The 12,185-nt window shown below is 32.4% G+C and overlaps 2 protein-coding genes across 11 annotated transcripts in view; one reads left to right on the top strand and one right to left on the bottom strand.

Annotated features, from left to right (window-relative positions):
* LOC119632634 (solute carrier organic anion transporter family member 74D) overlaps positions 1-12,185 on the top strand; it is a 27,793-nt gene that overhangs the window by 10,256 nt on the left and 5,352 nt on the right. The window lies entirely within an intron of this gene.
* The window catches only part of LOC119632635 (U4/U6 small nuclear ribonucleoprotein Prp4), a 19,170-nt gene continuing 8,172 nt past the window's right edge, over positions 1,188-12,185 (bottom strand). Inside the window, exon 3 of one of the 3 annotated variants that reach the window (XM_038025638.1) lies at positions 1,188-1,455. In XM_038025638.1, coding sequence (XP_037881566.1) covers positions 1,391-1,455 — 65 coding nt within the window. In that variant the 3' untranslated portion in view covers positions 1,188-1,390. Of the gene's footprint in view, positions 1,456-4,193; positions 5,017-5,714; positions 6,325-12,185 lie in introns of those variants that run through there. The other 2 variants (XM_038025635.1, XM_038025637.1) reach the window with 2 other exon arrangements.

Raw genomic sequence — 12,185 nt, 5'->3', positions numbered from 1 at the left:
TTTTTTTTTTTTTTTTTTTTTTTTTTTTTTTTTTTTTTTTTTTTTTTGAATGAATGAATGAATGGATGAATGAATGAATGAAATAGCATCCTCATGTGATCATGAATCTCTTATGTATGAAAAAGTCCTGAAACACTGTCAAAATCCGTACATACAAAATAAATAGACTAAGGAAGAATGAATAATAAATATATAAAATGCAAATTTCATTTTTTTTTTCATCCCTAGATCGTCTTAACAATATATTTCCGTACATATAAGTTGCATAAGACGAAAATGCTCCCGCCGCAATTGTCACTGCTTTCACGATTGTTCTTAGCTTGTTAATTGCTATTTTTAGTTGCGTGGACATGACACGGGCTAATTATGTTTTATTCTCTTTTTTTCATGATTTCAGGCGACAGAGAGAGACAGAGAAAGAGAGGAGAGAAAAAATCAGCAAAATTTATGTTGGCAAAATTTTCTCATATAACAATAACTTTAATTTTTTTTCTCTCGATATTTTCATTTTGAAGACGAACTTCTAATATATTTATTTATATAAATAAATAAATATATGTATATGAAAGTTTCTGATATTCACATGAACGATACTAACATTGTTAATATCGTTAATATCTGTTCGTTCACGTGAACTTCAAATCAAACTGTCAAATAGTTTAGCTCGAACAGGTGTGATAAGTATGTGATAAATCTCTTAATGAGTTAAGATACAAAAGTAAAGGGTTTCGATCTTATGTAAACGCAATCATATCGACACTAATAATGATTGATACACGATTAGAATGTCGAAAAATGAAAAAGTCTCGACATAACTAATGATGATGTTACGATGTGAGAAACTTATTGAAACGTTTCCGTAATAGAAATGAATTGAATAAAATCATTTATTATATGACTCATTAATAATGTTTCATGAAATTGCTTCCGTTTGCGTGTCATCTTTAATTTTCCTTCTTCCATCCTTAGATTATGTATAGCGTAAAATATAATATTATTTATTTATTTTTTTTTTTTTTTTATTTTTTATTTATTTTTTTTTTTTTTGCAACAATCGTGTTTTGCTAGCAATATGCAGTTTAAAGTTTAAGGGAATTTTTTTTTTTACCGAAACTAGGGATTTAATATTCCGAAATCGTTTACTTTATTATTTAATCGAGGCCGCGACAATTCATTTTTGCGTTTTAATCAAGGCAATCGTTGAAATTATTATAAACATTCTGGGGCTTTGGCCCCCGTTTATGTTTGTTTAGCCCGCATATATTCTTATTTGTTCCTAGGAATTTTTTTTTTTTTTTTTTTTGTAAAATTTACGAGCGGAGAGATTCCTTTTTTTAGTCAAAAACTATGCAATTCTCTTAACGATATCAAAAAAAAAAAAAAATTGAAATCAAAGTCGAAATCGAAATTGAAAACAAAGCAACCTCATCGTTGTTATTATGTATTCAAATGCAACTGAAATTAAAAATCAAAAGTTATAGACGGCAGTGATGGTAAAAATAAATATGCAAACATATCACAAATGGAAAACTGCATCATAATGAAAGTGAAATGCATTGCCAAGATGGCTATTACCAGTTAGACACCAATGAAGTAAAGTGCATCAACCAACCAACTAACCAACCAACCAACCAACCAACCAACCAAACAAGCGAACAACATTTAATGATTCAATACTAACTAACAGCATAGATTTACACATCTACATATGTACATATATCTCTATCTATAGTACCATAACAGCAGTAGCGGTAATTATGTATGCCGTAGCTGCTGTAACTGGCTTCTTTTTGTGGATAAATGCATTAACTATCAAAAGTGAATGCATTAGTTCGTCGGTTTAATTTGTGACGTACAGGTGTATGCGTTGGTGATCATTCCATGCATTCCGAAGTACTTTCAACGTGCATCGGTTCCCAATCTTTATTAAATCAAATCTTTACAAAATCAAGTTTACATGACAACGCAACTACAATCGGACAACGCTAACCTAAATACCTTAACCTAAAATTTATTTTTTATATTACCTTTGTGATAAAATACCAAAACTTGTTATTCGTTTCCACGTGACGGCATAATTTTTATGCGAGTCTTTAATGGAAGTGAATGATTACCTATCAAAGATCTTATCACTATTATTCATCGATTTTTGTCATAAAAATGTCTAAAAATTGGACTTTGCTGCCATGTAAGATTTACTTTTCACGAGAATTCCTGGAGCGAGTGAAATTCAAAAACATAAGGGAATAATATGGGAAGAGGTTCAAAATACAAACATTAATCGATCTGATCCAGATTTTTGCTATTATGTAAGGACTTTTTTCTTTCTCACAACGGCTTTATATAAATAAGGCATTCATTATATGAAAGGGAATCGTAAAAATGCTCCCATCTAATTCATTTTCGATATGGCTCGTTCTTGAGGCAAAACACGTGAGTGTATTAAATTCCCTTAGATATTATAAAAAATTTCAATCTATTGGTTGAATAGATAAATAACACCCACTCTTCACACGAACAGACGGACATGTTGAAATTATAAATACATGTGAGTGTTGCAGGCATCCGCGAAGGAAGCTTGATATACTCGCCACCGTAGGTTGTCTTTGGTCGACAATTAAAAGACGGTATTTCACCTTTTGAGAAAAACAAAAACTATTTGTGCGACTATTAAAGTTAATGATATATTCTACAAGAGAATATATTTAGCCCGCACACTTGTACTATTCTTAAATATACGATGCTTCAATTAATATTTACTTGAAATATAATAACAAAAATAATAACAGATTGTTTTTTTTTTTTTTTTTTTTATACCCAAATGAAGCCGGTTTTTTCTTTCTTTAATCAAACGGTATAATTATTGTGCTTTCATAACCTAAAGGTTATATTGAATAACTGCCGGGCTTTAGGTTAGCTTTCTAAAATTTTCTATTAAGCAAAAATTAAACTCTTGTTAGACTCTTCTTCTTCTTATAGATAAACAATAACGATTTCTTCAATTTCTCACATTAGATATAATAAATCGATCAAATGTTTATAAAGCAAAGCAATAACACACAAGGAAGGCCGCATTCTTAAACGATGTATGTAAGTAGGTTATCGCAATTCGTTTTAAACAATTGTAAGCACAATACCTCACTTTCACCCTTGCTGAGATTACTATGTTCGCGAGTAAATCAAATCGTTTGATATTAAATTAGTTAAAATTTCATAATTATACGATTTTAAATAATTATCTTCTCTAGCATGGTTCACATTAATTGAATTAAATCCGCCTGAGTGGCCGAGTAGGCAAGAGTCTCGACTAGCAAGTCAATGGTCGTGGGTTCGAATCTCAAGTGCGGTAGAGTTTTTAATAATAATAATAATAAAAGCCGATAGCCTTAGATGCTAGTGCTTTTAAGAGTTTAGTCTTAGAATTTATTTCTCTGGCGAAATTAATAATAATAATAATAATAATAATAATAATTGAATTAATCTTCGCATATATTAAGCATGTTTCTTTTTTTATAGGACTTGCATAATAGATGAAAACTTTTTTTATCCGCTTCTACTTGAATCCAGTATACGGATTAATTCATCGATGAATCATTCAATCAATATATACAGAAGATAAATATAAATAACGGATATATTAGTTTGGGGAAAATGAAATCCATTATTTTTATATGAACTTCAGGACTTTATTTAATATGCTTCGGATTGTCCGATTTGGGTCAAATATGCACCGTTTTGTTGTATGATTTGTTGCCATTTTGCCTGGGCGATGTTACGACTGCTAACATGCCGGTCAACCTCGATCATTTCTCCGATTTTATCGACATTTTCGACGACCGGCCTACCTGTGCGAGGTGCATCTTTAACATCAAAAATTCTACGAAACGAAAATTCCACATAATTGGCTGTTACAGTATCGGAACCATAAACACCATTCACAATTTTGGCCGCCTGGCTTGCATATTCGCCTTTGTCGAAGAAAAACTGTAAAATGTACCGAATTTTCTCTTTGTTCACTTCCATTTTTGACACGTAACTCACAACTGAATGCACCAAACAAAAAACAGCCAAAGAATATTTTTTACTGCGAAATGTCACCTTTCCAACGAGCATAAATCTGAAATTGTTTGATCGATACTTTACGAGAAATCTATCAGTGCAGCCATCTACCGAAAAAATAATGGTTATCTTTTTCCCTAAACTAATATTAGGTGTTTGCATTAATTTTGATCAGTTTTTCACTTGAAAAACGCATTTATTGCGGAAAATTGGTACAACGTAGATTAATCAAATTAGTTGCAATCACTTACTACTATATTTTATAATATTTTTGTGCAAAATGGCGATATCATTAAATGGGCAATTTGCCCCTTCTTCAACGGTCCCGCAAGCCCGCGGTTTGGATGGACAAACATCATCATAAGTCTGGTGTGCACGAGTTTGATGGGCTTCGCCAGTAGATTTCTCCAAATAAACAACAAATATGATGAATTTGGACGAAGAGGAATTTTAAGCGTCGGCGTACGCTAAATAAATCAATAATATTGAGTAGAAAACAGTTATTTTATGTGAACGAAGACCAAAACCATCGAATTCAACCGTTATGCACACTGATATTTCCCATTTCTTTATCATTTTTAGCTGTAGTAGTCTCTGATCAAAATTCTTGTGATTTCCGGTGCTTGACAAATGTCGCTTTTGTTTAACGTGAGCGACTGTTATAAACTTTACCTTACGGCGCCCGATGGCAAACGGATTCATTTTTCGTAATCGGCACTCTCCAGAGAGTTAGACAATCGCTATAAGCTAGGGATGTGAACTGCACTGGAGAAACCAGATATATTTATTGTGTATGGCCCAATAAACGCCCTCTGAGAAAAGTTCACGTCTATCACGACCTCTGAAGCTCGACATAAATGATTTCGGATACAGAAAAATTGACGGTCGAATTCAGACCGTTACAGTCTAAATTTGAAACTTTTCTACCGCGGACTCTTGAGCCGACTTTGCTTATCGCTGAAAGTGTAGTGAAAAGGAATAAATCTAATTAAAGTTTTCAAATCATTATCACTTTCTCAATAAGCAGGCAAGAACAAGCAAGCAAGTTTAACGCATGATTAAAAAAATAATTTCGCAACAGTTAGTCGGGAGAGAAATATTTTAAAAATGAAGATCATGCATATTTTTAATAAATCTTGTCCTCTTAAAAAACAACGAACAAAATCTGTCCCCCCCCCCCCCCCCCTCCCATTTATCACAAAATAAGTTATGAAAACAAAAAAATAGCACACACACACACACAGAGACAAATACTTTTTTTTATTGATCATAGGTAAATATAAAGTAGCCTGTTCGCTAAGTAAGATGGAAACATCTTTGCAATTAAGTAAATTTTTTTATCCTAAGTGTTTCTTTAAATTCTAGGAAATAAAAATGCACGACCTTGACGACTTTTGGTATAAAAAATCCTTTTATTTAAACGATAATTAACTATACTTCGTATCGTTTAATATTAAAAGATGACATTGTGAATATATGCAAAACGACAATCGTTGCTGATTTTATCACATGTCGATTTCACTTACCTTCACTGGGCTACACATTGAAAGCGATCAGTTTGCCAAATCTTGATGACCCAACTTACAAATTCCAGTTTCGAAATCACCTTTCCTTACGGTTGGATTTCAATACACTATTGATATCACACACACACACACACACACACACTAGCACACGCGTGCGCACGCGCAGTAAAATGCAATCCAATGCAACAGTCAACCAGGCGATCATCATACAGGAGACTGGACGGGAATTAGAACATAAATACATCCTCGCAAAAGCTTCTAGGTTGCGAATGAAAAGAAATTATACGCCTGAGAACGTAGATATTTGAATTAGGTGATGAGTTGCCTCCATAAACTTTTCCAAATACATTTCTCTCATGCATAATGTTGATGTAACGACACATGGAATTTTATTAAACGATTTCTAGATGCATAAAATTAATAACCTCGCTTGATACATTTTTGTGACTGAGCATTAATTTTGAAAGCAATATTTTACTTATTTTATAGCGTTCGGAGAACACAAGAACACAATTGACAATTAATTAATTGAATCTAGTTTGATGACTATTCAACGAATTGCATTTTCTTCAGTCAAATATTTCCAACTTTGCTTTATGTAAAGATAAGAAAAATGCAATCCTCTCCCGTTTTCCTTCATTTATTTTCGGAACGTTTTCAATCTCAAAGTTTGCTTAGCTGGTAATTGTACTGGATAGTATTCTTGGGGCATTGGTCATGCATGCAGCCTTTACGCGAGCTGTAATAATTTGCAAATTTTGATCATTTGATATAAAAGTCATCGTCCATCCACAGTTTAAGGAAAATAAAATCATACGATAAAGATTTTACGAACGTGATACCAATCGTTACACGATATCGTATAAATTTGAATTAAATTTATTTCAAATGTTTATATTCAATAGGCACACTTCAATGAAAACATATACATAGGGTCAGCAACAAAAAAAAACTGTTTTCACTTTTTCTAGTCTTTTCTGCTCGCTTTTTCTCATCACTCTACTCTTATCTCACCAATAACACGAATAATCTTCATGAAAAAAGCCAATGTGCGAACATAACCTCAAAGCAAAAAAAAATCCAATAGACATATATCGCATGAACTTGGTGCCAAACTCACCTATAGGCATTTTCGGGAATTACACGCACACTTATTGAACTAATCTCTCAATAAACTATTGATTTTGTCATGCATCATGCATATGTTGAAGCCCCATATCATCCATATCGTTCACGTCATTCACTTGTTATATTTCATTTTCAGCCTACAACTAACTAGAATTAAAACTTATTTTTGCACATGTAAATGTCCTTAAGGTACATCAGATGTAAGCCTCATCACATGAACATGCATGAAACGTAATCCTGGATTCATTCCTATATACTGCACTGTGAATGTATTCCAAGTCTAAGTAGTGTATTGGCAAAAAAAATTTCATCCAAATTTTAATCAGAAATGTGTTTTATTTACGTTTACTTTCGCAGCCACAAAACGGATGACCCTATAACATGCAAAGAAACAAAAGTTCATTTTTTGTTTCACGTACCAAGGAAAGTTATATTACATATATATGCATATATACATATATATGTATTACTAAAGCGTCAAAAAAGAGAATCTAATTAATCGATAACCAGTTTCTTTTCTTTTTAATGATTATTATATTCGAAAAGTAGTCTTAACAAACTTTCCCGAAAGATGACAAGTGTGGAGTATGATAACCTTACACCCTGCGCCATCTGCTTTTTTTTCCTTTTTTTTTTGTTTGTTTGTTTTTTTTTTTTTTTTTTTAAGAAAAAAATTTACCACAAATCACAATTCACAGAAGAGCGAATACAATTTAATGCGTGATGGTGTACTTTTGACGTCGTTGTATGTGTTTTAAAGAGAGAAAACTGGGTTAGACTGAAAAAAATACGTTGTACTCTTATTTCCCTCAATATAATGGTACATGCATGCATACACGCATATCCACTATATATTTATTTATTTATTTTTTTTTTTATTTGGTTTTTTTTTTTCTTTTTTCTTTTTTTTTGTATTTATATTTATACACAAATATGCACTAGTATATGTTTGTTTATGTGTGTATGCCTTGTTTAGAACTGACCTAGCACAAAGCAAATGCCCGCAAACGTCATCTCTCGTTTATTCATGCTAATCGTTGTTGTTAATTGATTTGCGCAGTGCGGTTCACACTCTTTACCTCACATCTCCTATCTTCCTTCCCCACATATGAATGATATAATATTTAAAAAAAAAAAATAAATAAAAAAAAATAAAAAAGAAATAAAAACATACAACAATATGTTAACCTCCACATATTATTTCCCCTATATTATCATAATGTCGATATGGAGACGATTTTGCGAACGATATTCGCGTTCATCTTATTTATGGTATCCAAGCATTATTCCAGTGTGCGTATATAATTTTATCTTTTTATTAAATTTATGCATATATAAACAAACAAACAAACGTACATATATTATACGGCTTGTCGTATGCACACAATGCTTAATCACTTCTACGTGCTCTTATCTACGATTACATTATTTATTTGAAATTTACTTCATTGCGAACCCTTCCTGACCGGCACACCACACGTACTTAAATATAAATTTAAAGGCTATTCTCCGCACTTAACTTAAAAAAATGAAATGTTTTTTTTAATCAATTCTCACAATCGCGTTTTTTTCTTTTTCCTTATGTAACTCTTCCCCCTCGCTTTCACCCATTTCATTTCTAGCATTAAAGCAATCATTTAATTGCATTTCGTGGACTTGAATATACGGAGACAAAAAAACCTTGGAAAATTTCTTACGATCAGAGCAAAAAGTAAGGCGGACAGACGCACACGTTTCTCTAACACTGGTATTTATTTCGTAAACAAGATGTATCTTCAGAGTTCAATTACAGTGCTTCTTAAATTCATTTTTAACCTCAAAATTCGTACACGATCCTACGACGATGAGCCGTAAAGCATGACGGATCAGTTCCATATTTGCAGTATGTATGTGGAAATTTGTATCGGGTGTAGAGCAAAGAGTGAAAACATCGTTGAGAAATTGTCGTAGAGCTAATCTTAGTTTATGCAATGCTATAGTCGTGTCACTCGACAACAAATTTGAAAACGCTACCTTCATTTTCACGATCAGACGAGTGTTTACAACAGATACTGCACAGCACATTACTGTTCTGTCTAAGCTGTGCGTCATTTTTTGACACCTAAAGCAAGGAAGCGAAGAATTAAATGCGATACTGCGGTGGTTATATATAGTCCGAAAATGTTATGCATGGTGCCCCAATGCATCTTTATGCCAAATGCATCTTATGGGAAATCCTCTACTCTGACTGCGAGACTGTGATGCCCATTACGGTACGTATTGTTAAAGAAACAAAAGGGGTTAATTTTGAATATATAATGAACTGTTGAGTATTAATTCAAAGTGAAGTGAAAGAAATAAATGAAAATTTTAAATTCAAAGTTTAAATGAGCCTCAACGTCTCAAGTTCACTGCACCCGATATCCGTGCCATTTACACCGCCTATAACCCGTAAAAAGTATGCTATAACTTGTAGGCAGGGGCGGGAGCCTTGTAGCATTACTTGGCGGTCTTCGACCGCATATAGCGAAATGCTTAAGTACTCAGGGCAGACGCAGGGAAATGCATTCAGAACTCTAGATACTCTTGGGCAATGACGTCTTGCGCTTACGGTTACCGGTTCATTCAGTGCAAGTATTCAAAAGGAGATAAAAGGGCTATGTTCACCAATCAAATTCTTCCACAGGACTACATGTCTTTCTCAGCATTCTCCTGGACTTACCTGTATAACGCACAGCACACTACGGCGACTCGTCGATTTTTAACCGCACTGCCCACCTTTCAAACAACCTATTAGCAGTGGTCTTTCCTGCGGTACCTGATATCTACTATAAACAATACTCTTTTTTTTCACCTCACTCCTCCTATAACCCTAATCACGCACGTTCCCGCACGTATAGCGCACATTCTCCGAATGGCTGGTCATAGAAAAAAAACCAAAAAAAAAAAAAAACGTGAACGACTTAAAAACTTAAATACCGACACTTATATTAGAATAAAAATTATTCGAATTTTTTTTTTTTTTTTTTTGGGCAAACATTGTCATCCAACTAAAACAGACAGCCAGACAATTCATATCATATCGTTTAATGAAACGGTCGCCCATGTAGACGTAACTTCAACGTTTGAAGCAAGTAGTTTTACCGGTTTCACGCACAAGCACATACACACTTCTACATTTAAATTACTGACATTTGTATATGAAATCGGAATGAAATTTTCTTTTTAACAAAATCGACTTTTGCCATAAACAATCAGGAATGATTTAGCTTGAGAAGTGTTCAAGACAGAAGAGGATAGTTTAAGATTAGAGCAGCTTTAGTAATACAGTTTCTAATGAGAAGAACGTGTACATTAATTCAGGATACTGATCCAATTGAGAATCTGCACACGTTACAAGGTTTTTGAAGTGTGCTTTTAAGTCATACAAGCAAGATGGATAATCTTTCAACTCCCCGACCTTGAATATAATGTGATTACATCCGCGATATAAACATTTATTCAATTCATTTCCCTTTAATTTTAAAAATTATGATAATCATGTGCTAGCAAAGAACACGCATTTCCTGTCAGCAAATTCATATCACGAGATGAAATCTTAGCAGAAACATTCCATGTCACTATTAAGGCCTTTGTTCTCTCATAATTTGTTTCATTTCTGCTTTCTCGTAATTGGAATCAGACGAAGCACTTTGCCAACTAATACAAGCAAACCTTTATTTCATCAATCAGTTTTAAACAATTTTTATTTGAAAACGCTATTAAAACTTGTCGAGTGGTGAAGAAGGCTCTTCTTGCTTATTTCATGTAAAAATTTGAAGGTTAAAATGCCGTATTTTTCGAACTATAAGATAAACACTTCAGATATATTTTAATGTTCCTTACGGATAAAAATTTTTATTTATTTTTAATATAATTCGTATACTGTACGACAATATTCAGTTCATCTTCACTCTCGGTACGCACACTCGTCTCGTTAATGTCATCATTCGTATTACTTTCATGTAAACTATTGTTGTCACTCTTTTCGAAAATTAAATTTAGAGACGATTTATTGAAAAAATGTTTTAATGTTACTGCCGGATCATAAGACGCACCCAAAATTTGAGTTCATTTCATTCTATGTAAGCAGATGCGTCTTATTGTTCAAGATATACGTTAATGCATTGGAAAATCCTAAAATCAAAAACAAGACACATCGACACCCATTTCATTCACCTAATGTCGATCGCTCAGGAGCTTATCTCATCTAGTTAGTCGAATCAAATCCACTTGCCCATCAGCTTGTATTCAAATTATAAGTATCTTCAGTCAAATTCTTATTTCGGTATCGGTAGTGACGCCATCGAATAAAGTGAAATTAGCAGAAGCACGACCAAGGCGGTACAATAGATTTACAATTTAAATATATCCAAGCATTGTCGCAATGAAATTACTTAATTTTTTACTCTTGTGATCGATTTTTTTTTTTTTTTTTTTTGAATAGACTATGTAAGCATTAAATTGATCTTCCCTTAACGATCTGTATGTAAATATGAACAGTTTAAAAATCCTTACAAACTTACTTAGTAACTTGATGAACTTGTTTGCCAATCAAAATATTACATAAAAAAAATGTACATGAAATTTTAATGCATATATATATATATCAATATCAAAAATCATTTCAAGAAAAATACATCAATTTTTCGCTATCAGTCATTAAACCCAGTTTTCATTTCTCCTTCCCCCCCCTTCGCCCATCATTTTCTGTCTGATGCTCTCTCTCTTTCTCTCTTTCTCTCTTTCTCTTTTAATGAATTGCAAATAATGTATTGACCATGTAGGATACAGATGGAATTTAATGAAATGATGGGACGAGAAATATTCGTAACACAATTCGTAAATCAATGCAACGTAGGGTAATGCGCAGCTCAATGTGTATCGATTTGATGAAGACTTCTCACTTTTTAGTGAAATTTTAAACGTATGTATGTTGTTCTCGTTAGTCCAGTTTTTCTGTTCAGCATAGCACTACGTTCCAGCGAAATTCTTTGAGTTGTTTTCAATTTTTATTTCCAACTAAACATACACATGCATTTGGAATCTCTTGGAGCACAAAACGTGGAAATTTCAAGTTTTCCAATTGCTAATAGTAACTTGTCTAACTTCACTTAAGTAAAAAAAATAAATAAATAAATAAATAAATAAATACATAAATAAAAAAAATAAAAATAAAAATAAAGAACTAAATAAATAAATAAACAAAAAAAAATAAATAAATAAATAATAAAAAAAAAAAAAAAATGAAAAAAAGATGATTGTTCGCACAACTTCATATACAGTTGTTATTACTGCATACATGCAATAATATATCTGGTTATTTGGCCATTGGTCTGAATTGTTATTTAACGTACACTTATGCATCATATATATATATATATATGTATTTATACATGTAAAGATATATGTATATATGTATGTATGTATGTATATATGTATGTATGTATGTAT

This window comes from Glossina fuscipes, unplaced genomic scaffold (assembly GCF_014805625.2).
Source record: "Glossina fuscipes isolate IAEA_lab_2018 unplaced genomic scaffold, Yale_Gfus_2 1, whole genome shotgun sequence".
NCBI classification, from domain to species: Eukaryota; Metazoa; Arthropoda; class Insecta; order Diptera; family Glossinidae; genus Glossina; species Glossina fuscipes.
This window is presented reverse-complemented; position numbering and strand designations above follow the sequence as displayed.